The 17,955-nt window shown below is 41.8% G+C and overlaps 1 protein-coding gene across 3 annotated transcripts in view; it reads right to left on the reverse strand.

Annotated features, from left to right (window-relative positions):
- Positions 1-15,513, reverse strand: part of PPA2 (inorganic pyrophosphatase 2) — an 80,298-nt gene extending 64,785 nt beyond the window's left edge. For 2 of the 3 annotated variants that reach the window (XM_053657046.1, XM_037154454.2), the window contains exons 1-2: positions 15,286-15,512; positions 944-1,008 (exon numbers count right to left, since the gene is read on the reverse strand). In XM_053657046.1, the coding sequence (XP_053513021.1) occupies positions 944-1,008; positions 15,286-15,454 (234 nt within the window). In that variant the 5' untranslated portion in view covers positions 15,455-15,512. Of the gene's footprint in view, positions 1-943; positions 1,009-15,285 lie in introns of all 3 variants that reach the window. The other variant, XM_053657047.1, reaches the window with a different exon arrangement.
- Between the last annotated feature and the right edge of the window lie 2,442 nt (positions 15,514-17,955).

The raw sequence follows: 17,955 nt of genomic DNA on the forward strand, positions 1-17,955 counted from the left end.
TCTCCTTACTGCCATGACAGACAGTCCAGTCCTTTGAAGGGCTAAAGCGCAGAACAAATTGCACTTCAGCATTCCACAGCCTTAGCATGATACCTTATATTCAGCCTCCAAGCTAACGCCAAGGTCAGGCTACTCTCGCATCTGCAGCAGGTCCCCACTTCTTCTTCAGCCTCTGCCCTGCGCTGATGTAGAAAACCCAGCCCCACAGGATCTCGACCTGGAATGTGGTCCTGTTTATTTACTTAAGAGCTGTGCCCCTTAGTAAATTTGGTAATGAAATAAACCAATTATCTACTTGAATTTTAAGGAAAGAATTTCCAACTTAGTGAGGATAACTAACACCCACTGCCAGTCATGCCACCTCGCCAGCTGGACAGACGCTCCCAGGATTCGGAGCTCCTCTGGCGTCCACGTTCAGCGGCAGGTCTCCCAGTCCTACTTGACTTACAAGCTTCCCTCGCTCTTATCTGCAAAGCAATTTTAGGTTCTCAGACAACTATTCAAAGACTACCACTTCTCCAACTTTACTTTCCAGCATCTACGTCCTTGCAGATGATAGTTAACTCATAAGGATTAAATAAAATATCATATGTTCACATGGTGGCTAGCAAACAGGAAAAAAAAGCCACAAATGTTAACTATCTTATTATTATTATTAAAAATAAGCCTATTGTTAACCTGTTAAATTCTTAACCATAAATCTTTGTTTCCCACCGGTTCTCAGCTTTATGGTACACTAACACCCATTCTCAAAGTCTTCCAGAAAGAATCCTATTCTCACACAAATTCTAATTCATGAGGGAGGTTTACAATCCTATTACAATAACCCATTATCCTTCTTGACTAGTGACCATATTCTTTCCTTTTAAAATGCTTCCAGAAAGCATTTTATGGTGATACTAGAAGTTCGCATTTTCTTCCCCCAAACAAGTTAAAACAATACCTGTGTAGAGTCCACCTTCAGAGGAATATCATGAAAGGGAGAAATATAGTGACCAGCTTCATTCTCTGGAAAGGAAAAGAAAACAAACAATTAAAGCAATGAACTATCCCATTCTTTAGAGCAAAAATACCTTTACCTACTTGAACTTCAGAAAGGTTTTAAAAGTATTTTCAAAATTAACTTTAACTCCCAATTTTAAAGTTTAATCCATTGTTTAAAATAAGTTCCAGTATAATCACGCAAAAAAAGTACATACTAAATAAAGCATATTTAGATTGCTAAAATCATTACTTATCCCTATGGCTCAAACATCCAAAGCAGAAAATGTCTGAAATAAATCAAACCCTCAAATATGAAATATCTCATTTTGAAAAGAGTCTTTACTAAGTGAATTGGATTAAAATTGATGTCAATGTCCTTATGAGAAACTGAACAACAAAACTCCAAATTTCTGCCTATAATGCATATGAACAAAGGTCTAAAGGTCCTGCCCAAATAGAAAACAAACAATTCATATCCACTCAAAGTGATAATGACGCTAAAGTTAAATTTAAGGGGAAAAAAAGCTTTAATACCAGAAATCATCTTCATTACATATTGAAATGTGTATTTTAAATACTTTTAGAAGTATATATTATTTAAATAAAACACAATAACACAATAGGCATTTTTATTGAAATGTATTTGTTTCAAAAAGCTGGACTTAATATAGCCATAGAAATTTTTCACTTTATAATTTCCAACTACTTCTGCGGCATAATTTTTAAATTCGGACTTTAGAAATCTTTTAACAAAATAGAACAAGGACTGGCTGACTTCCCAACATCAATGAGTACACCCAGCAACCAACTCTTGGTTTCCAAGTGCTACTCTCCAGTAAAGAAGAACTAGGGCTTCCCAAAGAGGGGGCTAATTCTGAGGCTGGGCAAAGAGCACACGAGAGAAGCCTGAAGCATCCTGTGCTACCAGACATCAACCAAGTGCTCAAAAGGTCAGAGGCAACCAGAAATAAACGGAAGCCCACCTGAAAGAGCTCCCAAAGGCCAAAGTTGAACAATCTGAGCAACAAAATAAAATAATGGAGCATTGCATTAGAAACCAATGCAGAAAGGAAATATACATAAATCCACACTAATGCAAATAAATTTATCTAAATAAATCAGAAGAGACAAATCTTTACAGAAAAAGTCCAAACAATAGATGCAGATGCCCCCCTCTCTGGAAAGTGAAGCTAGCCCTGCCCCTCCCCGCTGGCCCCAGTGTGACTGAACTCAATGACTGACTTCCAAAGAATGGAGCACAGGTGGCAAACACAAGGCCTATGGGCCGAATCCATTCCTCCACCTTGTTTTATCCAACCCAGCACCTTGTTTGCACCTGGCAGCAGTGCCGAGCTCTCGCTTAACTGTTAAGAGGCAGTTACATTTATACAGTCCAAAAATTACATTTAGCCCTTTGAAGGTAACTGCAAGGCTAATGCGGCCCCCGGTGCAAATGAGTTTGACACCCCTGGAATAGAATATGGAAAAGGAAAAAAACGTTACAGTGGAGAAACCTGACAAACAGTGGCCTTAACCAAGTGACCAAGGTTAACACCACCAGTGATCAGTCATGTTGACAGCATGTGCCTCCTGATATGCTGGGGTGAGAAGTGTACTTCGCTTCTGTTGTGATCTTCCCCAAAATCCCTAACCTTAGTGTCATCATAAGAAATTCATCAGGCCCTGGCTGGTGTAGCTCAGTGGATTGAGCGCAGGCCTGCTAACCAAACAATCTCGGTTCAATTCCCAGTCAGGGCACATACCAGGGTTGCAGACAGGTTCCCTGCAGGCCAGTTCCCAGCAGGGGATGCGTGAAAGGCAACCATACATTGATGTTTCTCTCCCTCTCTCCTTCCCTTCCCCTCTAAAGATAAATAAATAAAATCTTAAAAAAAAAAAAAGAAATCAGACAAATGCAAACTGAGGGAAATTCTACAACATACCTAACTAGCACTGTTTTATAAATCACAAGGTCATTAAAAAAAAAAGAAAACACTGACAAATGATCAGACTGGAGGAGACCAAGGAAATATAATGAGTAAACACAGTGTGGAATCCTGAATTGGATCCTGGAACAGAAAAATGCCATCAGTACAAAAACTAGTGACATCAAATAAGCCTAGACATCAGTTAATAGTGTGCACCAATGTTCTTAGTTTTAACAAGTGCACAGTGGCAATGAACGATGCTACATTAGGGGGAAATTGTAAGGGATATGTTCGAGTTCTGTACTATCTTTGCAACTTTGCCAAACCTAAAATTATTCAGAAATAATAGTTGTTCAAAAAAAAACAAACAAGCTCTGGCTTCAGCCCACTAAAATCAGAAGCATATAATAACTTAATGGCTCTTGCTGCACCAAGATTTTATTTCCTCCTCTCTGCTGCATCATTTGCCTTAGCATGTACCACTAGACCAGGTTCCTAAAAGCAGGAGGTTTTGTTGCTTTAGTCAGCTCTCTGCTGGATCCCCACCATCCAGAGAAGTAGGCAGCAATTAGTAGGTGTTTGATAAAAACAGGGTGGGCAAAAGGAAGTTTACAGTTGTTTGTATGGAAAAACTCAAGAACAGATAATAACACAAAAATAAACTCTGTGTGTCACGCACTCACAACTTCACTATTACTATTTTATTTTCCCCTCCAAACTGTTAGTCTGATGCTTCTTCTTACACCCCAGCACCAAGGTAACCTCCGAAGGAGGGACCTAAGCACAAAGCAGAGGACTGATGAGAGGAGCACAGGTGTCAAACTCTATGAAACTCTGGCTGTGATCTATAAAGCTCTTCATCAGTTAAAAAGGATGCATCTAAGAAAAAAAAACTATTTTTCAAACATCGTCAGATTTCAAATTCTTTTTGCCTGATTTTAAAGTCACCTATGAGCAACACGAGAACACAAGAAACATCTATTTGTGGCATGATCATTTACATATCTATAAATAAGTAAGATACTTAAATCACTTTTACATACTTTCCATTAAAGTAAAATGGTGAGAACTGAAAATGGTAGAGCCGCTTTGGAAAAGTTTGGCAATTCCTGATAAACATATGACCCAGAAGTTCTTTTATTAAGAACTTAACCAAGAGAAATGAAAACTGTTTTCACCCCAAAATCTCTGGGTCTTTATAGCAGCTTTATTCAAAATCATCAAAAACTGAAAACAACCCAAATGCCCAACTGGCAAATAAACAAACAAACTCAGTTATAGCCAGTACAATGGTGTTCTACTCACTAATAGATGTCCTCAGTAAAAAGGAATAAAATACTGATACGCACAACAGAATGGATGAATCTGAAATGCATTACACCAAGCGTCAGACTCAATTACATGTAGATGACATCCTGGAAAATGCAACACTATAGGGATAAAGAGCAGATCAGTGGTTGTGACGTGTTAAGGCCACAGGGTGGAACTGACTCTTTAAAGCACAGGTGGCAAACACAAGGCCCGTGGGCCAAATCCGTCCCTCACCTTGTTTTATCGGACCAGGCACCTTGTTCCATCGGACCAGGCACCTTGTTTCTACCCAGCTCTCGCTTAACTGTTAAGGAGTAGTTACATTTAGACAGTCCTAAATGTACATTCAGCCCTTGGAAGGCAACTGCCCAGCTGATGCGGGACCAGGTGAAAAGTCTGGTGCCCCTGCTTTAGGGGGACCACAAGGAAACTGTTTGGAGTGATGGATTTTTCTGTATGTTGACTGTGATGGTGTTTAGATGAACATACTTCTATCAAAACTAGAGCTGTTCACAGATATTAATAAATTTTACTGTCTGTAATTTAAAAAATAAATATGGAGCAAAAAAATAAAATAAAAGGGGGACCAAGAAAATACATGTATGAAGGTATAATGGCAGAAGCTCTGGTTTCAAACGATGATCATTGATCTGTAATTCTTTTCTCTGCTTTAAGTCTCGAAGATAAGGTAGAATTCTGAATAAAAAATACAATCCTTAAGCACTGCATGTGTGCTGCAATAATTTTTAAAACATGCAATAGCTGAAAATTTAGTCAGGGGCACTGACTGACCTCTTTTCCCTTACATTAAGACTGTCAAATTAAGAAATGACAATAGTCAATACAACAATAGCTGTCAGGTATGAGTGCATCAAAATTATACTTATTTTGAGGGAGTCAGATGGGCAAAATAATATATTTTTTGGTGCACTGCAGGATTTTAACAATGAGTTTACCGGTGCCCTGAGATGAAATAGGCCGAAAATACTTGCTTTAGCAGATTACTCCAGTTGTTCCATTTGGGATCTACACCGTGATGGAAATTAACAAGAATCTCGGCTCTAAGGATTCAGGAAGCTGCACAAACCAGGTAGATTCACTACGAAAATCAAGGCAGTCTAGGAAACCTGACAGAACAGCTGAGCCGCCCTTGTACTAGAGAGTAAATGAACCTCTAGTACATGAATCTGGTGTTACATTTCCCTAAAGCTCAATGTCCCTGTTGACCAGAAACAAGCCCCAACAAACTTTTAGGGCACAAGCTGAGTGCACCTTACACAAGGCTGAGGAAAACAGGCCTAGACTAAGCTGTGATTATAGAAGTTAAAGGCCTGTGAGAACTGCCCTTTAAATTGGGATCTAAATAGTATTCCATTTAAACACTAAGGTAATGACAATAGATGTTTAAATGGTTTTCTAACTGCCATTTTGGAAGGTAAAAAGAGTATAAATGAGTGAATGGTCTCACTCAGATAACCATATATTTGGGGTCGCCAAATAGTATAAATAAAAATGCAATAATAAAAAACAGTTCTAGATAATTAAATTAAAATACGGCCTTAGATCTCAGCAGCAATGAATACAGACACCAAGAGCCTGAGTTTTAGTTTCTGAGCTTATTTAGAGTCAATCGATTTCTTGGAAACTTAATTTTCCTATGTTCTTCAATTAAGTAATGTACAATTGAGTCCAGTGAAAGGAAATGTCCTAGGTGCTGGGATAGAAAAGTGCTGAAGCAGAGCTGTACTCATAGCTAAGACAGGGCGTGGACTCCATCAAAGGGAGCACATCATCCAGCAAACTTAAAGAAAAAGGAGTCCTTCCCCTGGCTGATGTGGCTCAGTTGGTTGGAGCACCATCCTATAAACCAAAAGGTCACCAGTTCAATTCCCAGTCAGGGCACATGCCAAGGTTATGTTCATTGTTGAACCCTAGTTGCAGGTTCATTCCCAGTCTGGGCATGTATGAGAATGGCCCCCAGTTAGGCACTTAGGAGAGGCAACCAATGGGTGTTTCTCACATCGATGTTTCTCTTCCTCTATCCCTCCCTCCCTCCCTCCCTCCCCTCACTCTAAAATCAATAAGCATGTCCTCAGATGAAGATTAAAAAAAAAAGAAAAGAATCCTCTTGGCACAATTAGAGAGCTAATCACTGACCTAATGCACAAAAGAAGAATGAGAGTCTTCCAGTAAACGTTTTCTGGGGCCAGTGCTATTAGTATGCTATTACTCTCCATTTAAAGTATTAAGATTCTCTAAAATGTGGATTTAAAGATATGCACTATCCATCCTGATCCTCTATCAAATGAAAGGGTCATCCATATTACACACGTGAGCCAGAGGCAGAAATGGACTGAGCAGCGATGCTCGGCACTCTGTGAAGGGAACAGCTGCAGCTCACTTTAGACACAGGCTGTTTTAGAGGCTCGGAGTAAATCAGCGACAAATCTTAGGTTAGAGCTTCATTACCTAAAGCTCTGACGAGTCGTTTCTTTAGAGCTGAAACCAAGTTGTGGCCGATTTACTTTTCCACATATCTATTTTGTAGTTGTTTAGACAAAAGAATGCATGAACGTGGTTAAAGAAAGGCAGAGACCCACCTCTCCCCAGTATCTCTCCACCAGAGCACCCCGCTTCACCGCTTCCGTTTATCTGGGCCTGGTGGTCATCTTCATCTCTCTCTCTAACGTACTTAGAAATTATCTTCCGATTCCAATTCTGGGAGGTAAGTTCACTTGACCCCAACTACTCCTCCTAAATTCTCTATTGGCTCATCCGGATACTTTATCGCTCTTTGTTCTCTGTTCCACCCAACAGATGCAATATTTGACTCTACTAATCAGTTTTTTACCCCTTTCCTCATTCTTCTCATTCCTAACTTTTGACTCCTGCACTTTTATACTTCCATTTCGAGGCCAATAAAAATGGTCTATAACCTAACAGGGAATTGTCTACGCTCTTCCTGTTAGTACAAAGTTAATTCTTGAACAACATGGCTTTGAACTGAGCGGGTCCACTTATATACAGGGTTTTTTTCAATAAATACTGTAAATGTATTTTCCTTATGATTTTCTTAGTGGCCTTTTCTTTTCTCTAGCTTACTTAATTATAAGGATACAATATGTAATACATACAACATACATATGTGTTAGTCTATGGTTTATGTTATTTGTAAGGCTATCAGTAGAGTTTTAGGGGAGTTGATAGTTATACATGGATTTTTGATTATGCAGAGGGTTGGCCCCCCTGACCCCAATGTTGTTCAAGGGTCACCTGTATTTCCAAAATTTTTCTAAGGATAAGAAAATCCTGAAGTGTCTGTTAAACAGATCTCTGGACCCTGATTTCATTCATACTAGTGAATCAGAAACTTAGGAAGAAGAGTCTGGATGTTTCTATTTTCTAGCACACTCAAATAATTCTTCCACTCGGGAAAGTTTGAGAAGCACTGTCCATGCGCTGATTTTCAGCTGAGTAGAATGTTACAATTAAATGCCCTTTCTTGTTCAGCTTCTGTTTTGACTTGTGCTTCTAATTATCTTTCTCCCATTGTGAGTCATAATCATATCTATAAATTGTTTTAATGCCTCACGGCCACCATTAAAACTATGGAATTCTCCCTTTGGAAAGCTGCCCTCCTGCTGCAGTCTGGGCTGAAAGCCTGCTTGGCATGCTAAGACTTTTCTTCTTTGGTCTCCAGCTATGATCTACTGTTTCTGGACCCCATGCATTCATCATCTTTGATTCGCTTACTTGTTTTACAGAAGCGTGTCCCTAACTTGTATTCTGTAAGAAAGGTTGCAAGTGAGGTAAACGTCCAAAGTCTTCATTCGATCTTCACCCCCAGTCAATGGTTGTCCGGGTAGAGAATTCTAGGGGGAACATTATTTTCTCTCGGAACCTTGAAGACATTACTCCAGTCATCAAGCATCCAGTGCTGCTGCCAAGTCAGATACCAGCTCCTGTTCTCCCTCCCTCCCTCCCTGCCCCTGCCCAGGACTTTCAGGGCCCTCTTCTAGTCTCAGGTTTCTGAGATTCCCAATTATGTGTCTGGGACTTAGAACACTTGAGTTCCTAAATTCTTAGATCTCTTTCATTGTTCCTTTGATAACTTCCTCTGCATTTTTTGGTTCCTTCCTTCTGGAACTCTTATCAGTCAAATGTTGGACTTCCTAGATTGAGTGTCTGTGCCTCTTCTGTCTACCTCTTTTTTCCCCCGACACTGCGCTCAAACTTTCTGGTAGGCTTCTTTACTTTGTATTCTCACTTTTCTGTATTAATTTTCTGAGGCTCCCATAACAAATTACTACCAACTTTGTGGCTTCAAACAACAGAATATATTCAACCCACTAAAACTTCTATGAAGTTCCCTGTCTTAACAACCGTACTTTAATTTCTTCAACTTCAAATTCTCTCCTTTCTATTTTCTTTTTTCCCATTTGATTTATAAGGTCTCCATAAATTGTTCATGCAGTAAATATTCACAGAACACAAATACTACACCAAACACTGTCTCGGGTACGAAGTATACAAACCCCTTGCTCTTAAGGAACTTATGTTCACGAGGAAAGGATACACAGAAGCAATGAAGTGAATATGTTTTTACTACATAAGGTACAATAAGCACCATAAAGGAAAACTAATCAGGGCAAGAAAAGAGTGAATAATGGATGGGGATACTATTTCATATCGAAAGAAAGGCCTTGAAAGAGCTCTCTGGTGGGAAACACTTGGCGCAGAGCTGGATGAAGTGGGAAGGGGGTCAAGCGGACACCTAGGGAGGTCCATGGCAGGCACACAGCAAGCACAGAGGTGCTGAGGCAGGAATATGTGCAGCACGTTTGAGAACCAGCAAGGAGGCCAGGAAGACTGGAAGACACGATCAAAAGGAAGAGCAGCGAGGGATGCATGCAGACAGGAAGCCCAATATTAGGTCACACAGGACCTTATACACTACGGTAAATATTTAAATTTTATTTTGAGTGAAATGGAAAGGCACTGGGGTTTTGAGCTGGGTCTGGACATGACCTGACTTCCATGTTAAAAGGATCAAGGTGACTTCTGTGTAGAAAGCAGACTACAGGGGGGAGGGAGGAAGCAGGAGGCCACCAGCCAAGTGCAGGGTGATAACGATATGGATAAAGTGGCAGAGAGGAAGTGGAGGGATTGATTGTCTGCTGGACACGTTTAAAAGCAGAGCTAAAGGAAGAGACAAATAGACTGGATGTGGGGTCAAAGTAAGAGGCAACAAGAAGGTCTCCTAGGTTTTCGACTGTAGAAGTGAGAACCGGTCGGGGGGTCAGGATTTCTGAATTGTGCATACTAGATGTACAATTGAGATGCTTTGTAAACCTTTACGTGGGAATACCAAGTGGAAAGCTGGAAGGGTAAATTTTGTGTTCAAGAAGAGATTGGGGCTTAATGTCTGGGAAGCTGAGATGGCATTTAAAGCTGAGACTGGATGGAGCCACCGGGAGTAATGGCAAAAGTCAGTGACTGTGGCCAAACACAGCCAACGGCCTGTTTTATATTTGCAGGTAAAGTTTTGTCGAACCACAGCCATGCCCCTGCTTTTACTACCTCTGGTTGCTTTGCGCTACAATAGCTGGGTTCCCTGGCTGTGACCCAGACTGCAGGGCCGCTCACAGTCTATCCATTGTCTGACTCTTCAGGGAAGAGGTCTGCCAACCCCTGCCCCAGGGAGCAGAGACAGGAGGGTGCTAAGGACTGAGCCCTGGAGCATGTCGAAGGCTAAAGTGTGACAGTACAGAAGGGTGCAGCAGGAGACACTGCTGAAGGAAGCCATCAAAATACAGGACTAAGAAAGTGTTGCTGTCCCAGACGCAAAAATAAGGATAAGAAATTGATCAATTGCCTGTGAAAAGTACTACTGAGGTCACATGAGGTCTTAAAAGTCATCATTAAATTTGTCACACGGAGGTAGCATGTGGCCTTGATAAGAGCAGTCTGGAAGAGCAGCAGTGATGAAAGCCTGACTGAAGGTGATCCTTGACTCTCTGGTTTATATCTAAGAGTAAGAGACTAAAAACCCGGTTGGAAGAACTGGTGTGTACACATGTGGGAGAGGCCTTTTGCAGGGCCAGCATCTGGTGGGCGTGGACAGGTAGGAACGGGCTTTTCCTGGGGGATCTCCTAGGTGCCAGAGTGCAGAGGGCTCTGCTGGGCGGCGACGTCATCAGGTCCAGGTGTCTGATACCCCCCCACCCTCCACAAACACTTTCCTCACTTTCTGTGGGAGGAACTAGCCTTTTCCCTCGGCCCCAGGCCGACACGGTAAACCTCTGTCTGCTATTCCACATCACTCTCGTCTCCTCTCCTGTAACACCGACATATCCACAGTCTGATGTTCTGCAGATCAGTGCCGCTCCTTCCCCCCGCACTGCAGCCCCTCAGCGCAGAGGCCTCGGCCGGCCTTCCGCCACGCCGCTTCATCAATAACCAAACCTCCATCTGTTTTCCATCTGATGGTTCCTTCTTATTTGTTGTTTTAGGGGTGTGTTTTTTATTACTTACTATCGCTTTGATAGGGTACTTATTAGAAGGGAGATAAGATAAACAACCACAGCATCCTGGCATCCGGTCTAGGTAGCACTCTTGTCAAAAACCAGGCTGCATCCCTAATTAATTCTCTTTTTTTAAACATTTTTTTGTTTTTCAAGTACAATTTTCTCTATAACATAATGAATTCTACCAAACCAATCAACATGCAACTCTGCTATTGTAGTGCAAAGCAACCAAAGATAGTAAAAACATGTGCATGGGTGTGTTCCAATGAAACTTTATTTAGAAACATAAAAGTGTCAAAACTCTCTTTAACTGGGCTGAAATAAAATCTCATTCCATCATTTTTAAGTTACCTATATATTAGATATTTTCTTTCATAAAAGCAAGTTAATGAAAAGTTTATTCGTATTAGCGAGTGGGAAAATCAAACAAAATAAGAAAACTGTGTCTGATTTTCTTTATACATACAACAACTTTACATACGCCAAGTACCAACATACTGTAGCATATTATAACCACTTACAGAGATTTTTACTGGAAACTTTAGTAATGACAAAAAACAAAGAAATATAATTTTTTATATTCACACAATAACAATTTTGTTCTATTGTGTCAATTCAACTTCTATAATATGGGCCAACTTTAAAAAAAATAAGGTTACAGGAACTCATCTATTTAACACTGAAACACATGTTTTGTAGATTATTCACAGGAAAATTTATTAGGTCCAAATGTATAGTACATTCAATGGCAGATTGCACCTACTACTCAAATGATGTACCTAAAAACGAAAACCTATAGTAACTTCAACATAAGCATACGCTTACTGTAAAGGATAAAACAAATTCACTCTTAAAGAACTACATGACTCATGTCCACACTAATAAATCACCCATGGCACTGTTTTAGTGAGTGAACCGCTGCCTTTTCCGTGGTAACAAAAATCCGAATTATGAAAAGCACAGCATCTCCCCAACCTTTGAGAAAAGCTCAAAATAGTAAGTTTTCAAGGTATTAATGAAAAATACCAGCAAAAATATACAGGCTATCCAAAGGGAATATTGACATGCAATCTTGGTCTCATGTAAACATGTACAAGTGCGTTATGATTTCGCAATTAATTCAAGACTGCCAGGCAGTACAAACCAAAAACTCTGAGACCTGTGAATTAATAAATTGGAATAGATTCCAAATACTCAATTTTATTTACATTCCACTGTTCTCACCTTTGACAGACTGTAACAATAAAAACTTTGGTCTTAGGTCTTAAAGTCAAATGGGAAAAGAAAGAACACATATCAAGTGCCTACCATATGTGACACTGGTAATCATTATACACAGTCTCACTTAGCTGCCACATCAATTCTGTATACTTATGAGTGCCATCCCCATTCTTCAGATAACCAAAACAGTCAAGACACGCCAGAACCCTAAGTGTTTTAACTTTTAGTCTAGAACTCTGTCTCCACAACACACTTGCTTCGGGAAGTTTCAAAAATCATCTCATTCAGCACTTTTCAAACTAAACTCCATGAAACTCACAGAGTCACTAAGATGTTAACAAATGTTCTGAGAAACGAGGGCCCTAAGGTTCAAAAGTTTGGGACAATTTACATCAGAACTTCCCAGAACTTTATTAAGACACTTTATGACTCTCCAAGAAGGCAATAAAATGGGAAGCGTTCCGCTAATTTATTACACCATGAAGACCTTTTTTAAAGAAAACCTAGTAACATCCCGTGGGATGCTTGTGCTCAACTAAGCACAGTTTGGAAAATGATCGTCTCCAGTCCAATCTCTTCTTTCCATGGTTTAATAAAATGGAGCACAGGAAGGTTGAATGACTCACCCAGGCCACACAGAAAGTTACTAACAGGGCCAGGGCTGGCACCAAGGAGGCCTGACGACTCCAGCAGGATGCTCTCCCTCCTGTGTCATCTTGTCTTCTTACTTCAAAACTGTTTCTATTAAGTCCAACACCAATTAAAAGAGGGGGGGGTAGTATTACATCCATCATTCTGATCCTTCTGAATGGCAGCAAAGAAACCATTCACAGACGTTAAGCACAAAAACGGTCTAATTCCCACTGCACTAATATTCAGCTACATTTGGAAATGTGGAAAAATGATTCCAGTTTAGTAATGCTGAACAACACTTTTCAGCCAACGACTGCTGTGCTCATGTTTTTCTTTGACGTTAGATGGAACTGCACTCTAGCGCTGCACGCAGGCACTGCCAGAATGAAAAATATCCCACATGTGACCATCTTTATAAAGAGCAATTTGTTTATTGCCTTCCCCCTTGCCCCGTACCCTAATGGGGCTTCCTTTCACTTTGTCCTACCCCTTCCAGAGAGTAGCAGACAGTCCTGGGCCAAGGATGCCATCTGGCGTTTAGTTCAGAAATTGTATAACCCAACCTACCTTCCAATTACTCTCTCACCACCTGGCCCCCCTCCAGAATCACACTCCCCTTTCTTCTGATTCTTGCCCATTTACTTCAGTAAAACTTTTTTTTCTTCTTTTCTGCTGTCCCAACTGAGTGAAAAGTAATATTTGTGTCATTCTAGTTACAGAAAAATTATGAGTCTGAATTATACTTTTAGCTAAAGGAGAAGCCGCAGGGAGGGGCCAACGTACAATACAGCCTGAGAAATGCCCCGTGGAGCCCTGCCTCAATAGGGATCTATTATTCATCCACTAGCTTCTAAGATCGTCACTGCTGAGAAGGACCTTGAAGATCAAACTTCTTCATTTTACAGCTAAAGAAATTGGCCCTGTGAGATGAGAAATGAAGCAACCACATGCCCAGCAAGCAGCACAAAGTGAGAGTTCATGGCAGAGCCGGATTAAGGCCTGGGACTCCCCATTCCAAAACCAGTGATTGACTCCTGTGCCATATGCTCCAGACTCCTCAGGACAGTTTTTCCTCAACATTCAAACAAAATATTATACCCTCCTTGACTAATTATACTGATGTTATGAATCTTAAGAACAGGGCTTATAATTAAATCTCCTCAATGCCACCCCTAACAGTGCTGAGCATACTTCCTAAATATTTATGAACTATTTTTGTCTATTATTGATTATTGTATTTATTCCAAAGCTAGAATACCTTCATGGGTATCATGCATTGCAGATGCTTTTATCTGTTTACAAACCTAACTGCCATTTTATAACATTGTTTCTATGAAAAACGGTTCCCAGTAATCATCACATTGTAACTTTTGGAACAAAACCCACTCAGAAATTTGGGACTTCTTGTTGGGGGTCCTGTCCACCAGACCAGTCTTGACCAAACAAGGATGAAAAAGAGTATGTATGCAGCATGGAGGGAAAAAGCAACCAATTTTGAAGACAATGGGAATTCTAGCACCAGTTGCATTACAATCACAAGACTTTAGGCAAGCTTAATTTTGTCTGCCATAAAATACTCCTCAATCCTGAACTCAGGTAGGATAGGTGCAAACATTTAAAAAATTACAGATGTCAATAATGATTACAGGTATTATATTCTAGACCCTGTGACTAATCACTGTACCTACAGTGTGCCAAGTAATTCTTACAGCTCTAGTTTATGGATGAGAAAAAAAAAACAAGGTTTCGCAAATTTAAGAAACTTATCCGAGGTCAAAGATAAGAGCTGAGGAATTCAGGATTAGAGTTTAGGTCTGAAACTTTAGAGCTGGTAATCCTAACAGATGGAGGATGGAGCAAGACCGACCTCACAGAAATAAAGAAACTACTCCCCACCCCAATAGCAGGGGCTCTGAAGTCAGGGAAGCATGAAGGCAACTCAACCAACCTCGCTAATCTCAGGTTATAGGTAACTCCACAGTGAAGTACCGAGGGGAAGAGGAGGAGAGGAGGAGAGGAGGAGAGGAGGAGAGGGGTACAGGGGGAGAGGGGGAGAGGGGGAGAGAAGGAGAGAACGGAGACCTGGGTCCTACCCGTTATTAGTCGGCCAGTTAAGTGCCGTGAGAGTCCTTCACCCTGTGGGCTTGGGCCTGCTCAATACGGGGAGGGGAGAGGGGCTAGCCTGGAGCCAAAGAGGCTCTTGATCGTGGACTTCATTCAAGGTATAAACTTCTGCGTGTAAATTCATCATTCTGGGAGAATATCATCAGAGTCCCCTCCGGAAAAGAGCCGCGAGACTAAACACCACCGAAGTTCTGCCTGCCTCTCCAATTGAGGAGGAGCTTCGTTACGCGCAGCGAGAGGGCGGGCTCCGCGCCTTTCGTTTCAATACACAGTTGCGTGAACCCGAGAAGGCGGCCGGGTCTCGGCTCAAGAATGAAGGGCAGCCCGAGGGCCTCGGGAAGGGCGGTTGGCCTAACACCCCGCGTCTCTGCACCCCGCCTTTGGGAACGCGGGCCGCCGCTCACCTCCCAGGCGGCCCCAGTGGCTCGGCGCGGGCCCTCCCTTGCAGGCAGGTGGTCTGGACCGTGAGGCCACCGCAGAGGGGCCAAAAGGGGGAGGGAGGCCGCGCGGGGAGCACTGGTTAGACCTTCCTCCGCGGCGCGGCGCAAGCCACTTACGGAAGAAGAGGCGGTAGCCGGGCGAGGGGGGCTGGCCGCGCTCCTCCGTGCGGTACGTGGCCATTGCGCTGCGCAGCGCGAGCCCTGCACTCTGTAGCCTCTTCAAGCGGGCGGCGACGAGGGCGCCCGCGCGACAGCCCCAGCCGGAGCGCAGCAGAGAGAGCAGCATCCGCACGGCGTCTCGGGCGGTGCGGCTCCTCTAGGGGTGGTAGCCAGGCCGCGCAGAGCTTCCCCGGTCCCGCGCCGGCGCCCCCTACCGCCCGGAGTCATCATTCCCTGCCGGGGGCTGGGATCTAGGTCCCCGCTAGGGCCACGCTGGCCCTGGAGACTCGGAACTGAGAAATCGATGCGCTCATCTAGTTGCCCAAGTAATGCATACTGCACGCCCAAGAGAGCTGGGCTTCAAAGATGAACAAGACAGTGTCCACCGCCCTGAAGAGCTAACTGCTATTTGTTAATGCGTACATGCATTCCTTCACTCAACCAGTCAATATGTACTATCATTATTTTTATTATAATGATACAATATCGAGTGACTACACTGTGCCACACACTGTTCTAGATGCTGCCCAGTGTGGGCCACAAACATACAATGCACACAAAAAACATAATAAGACAACGATTAGGCCTCTTTTGAAGACTCAATTTTAACACTGATTTATAGAGCAAAAACGATGAATTCGCATCCCCTCCGTGAAGTTCTTTCTCATTTAACCCTAGTAAAGGTGATTTATCCTTCCTTTTCTAACATTTTCACTTCTCTATTGGCACTTGGTACTGTACCTATGTTTTTGAGCCTATCGTGTTCCCTATTTCACCCTGGATTCTTAACATGCCAAGCCTTTAGGGCTCAAGATTTAGTCCCCTTTCAGGATCTGACTCCATGCCTTGCATCTAATAATGGTACCATTGTTGAGTTAAATTGCTCCTGGAACGCCTTCTCACCAATTCTTCCTCAGTAGCGTATGAAATTCCAGTCACCAACTTTTCTGAAATACTTGTGGAACAATTGTGCATAGGCATGACCTCCACTTCCTCGTGTTCTCTCGGCCCAGTCCAAATGGCTTCCTTCACCTTCTCAAACTCATCACATGACCTTCTCGTTGTTAGACATGAGGGTCAATTTTTCATAAATTGGAGTGAGAGAATCTTGAAAGCAGTTAAGATTTTTTTTAAATTAGAAATTAAAACTCCAAAGAAAATTAAATAGTTACTACTCTACAAAAGTAAAAACAAGAAGAGTAGCAATTCTACAGAAAGTCCAAAAAAGCACACTTGTGATCTTTGCAAAACCTAAGTGAAATTGTTTTAATTAAAAGAAGACATTTTGTCCACGGCCAGGTGCTTGGTTGGAACATTGTTCTGTACACCAAAAGATTGCTGGTGCAGTTCCCAGTCAGGGCACATACATAGATTGTGGGTTCTATCCCCAGTCTGGGTGAATATGGGAGTCAACTGATTGATGCCTGTCTCTCTCTCTCTCAAAATCAATAAATACATCAAAATGCATTTTACCCTGGCCAGGTGACTCAGCTGGGTTTGTTGTCCCCTACACTTGGGTCCATCCTCAGACAGAACACATACCTAAGTTGCAGGACTGATTCCCCAGGTAGGGGTACATATGGAAGATAACCAATCTACATTTCTCATATTGATGTTTCTCTCCCTTTCTTTCTGAAATCAGTTAACATATGCTTGGATTAAAAAGGAGAGAAAGCATTTTTAAAATAATTACTTAAAATACTGTAATAAAAATAAAATATTAATAAGTACAGTGAATACATACATTCATAAAAATATGATTCTTACTTAAATCCTGGCTCTTACAAGATAAAACAAACAGCCCTGGCTGGTGTAGCTCAGTAGATTGAGCGCGGGCCTATGAACCAGACAATCGCGGTTCGAATCCCAGTCAGGGCACATACCGGGGTTGCAGGCAGGTTCCCTGCGGGCCAGTTCCCAGCAGGGGACGCACAAAAGGCAACCATACATTGATGGGAGATATAATCTCCCTCTCTCCTTCCCTTCCCCTCTAAAGATAAATAAATTAAATTAAAAAAAAAGATAAGACAAACATATAGATTATATTAAGTAATTTATAGTAATTAAATCAAAGTTACACATCTGATCCTAGTCTCAACTAGTTAACTTCTCTCTGTTCCATGGCTACAAACTAGACCCTCTGGTTATTAATGTTAACAGACAACTTTTAAAAACCGGTTTAAAGCTTTACTCACAATGATATAAAAGCAAAAAAAATATTACTAAGATGACTCTATAGCCATCATATAACTTTACATAGAGAGAATAGTACTTTTATCTAGGCAATGGTCAGAATTTTGACGAACAAATTCTGAAAGTAGGTGATACGGGGCTCTCTCATATGAGGGAGTCAAGCTATTTCTATCTTGTTGCTCTGATGTGTTTGATCTCCACTGCTAAAGTAATCTTCATAATTCCAGTTAACTGCTACAACTCCAACCATCACATCCTCATTTGACCTAGCAGGAAAGAAGGAAAAAAGAAGAACAGGAGGTGGGTGTGGACAGTGCTCCTTGCCTTAAGAACACATCCTAGGAATTGCATATACCACTTTTACTTCCATCCCAATAAGCAGAACTTAGTCTACCGGCCACAACTTTCAGCCTTTTTGCTGGGTGGTCAGAGGCC

The sequence above is a fragment of the Artibeus jamaicensis genome, unplaced genomic scaffold (genome assembly GCF_021234435.1).
Source record: "Artibeus jamaicensis isolate MK-2021 breed Jamaican fruit bat unplaced genomic scaffold, CSHL_Jam_final scaffold_3222, whole genome shotgun sequence".
Lineage (NCBI taxonomy): Eukaryota > Metazoa > Chordata > Mammalia > Chiroptera > Phyllostomidae > Artibeus > Artibeus jamaicensis.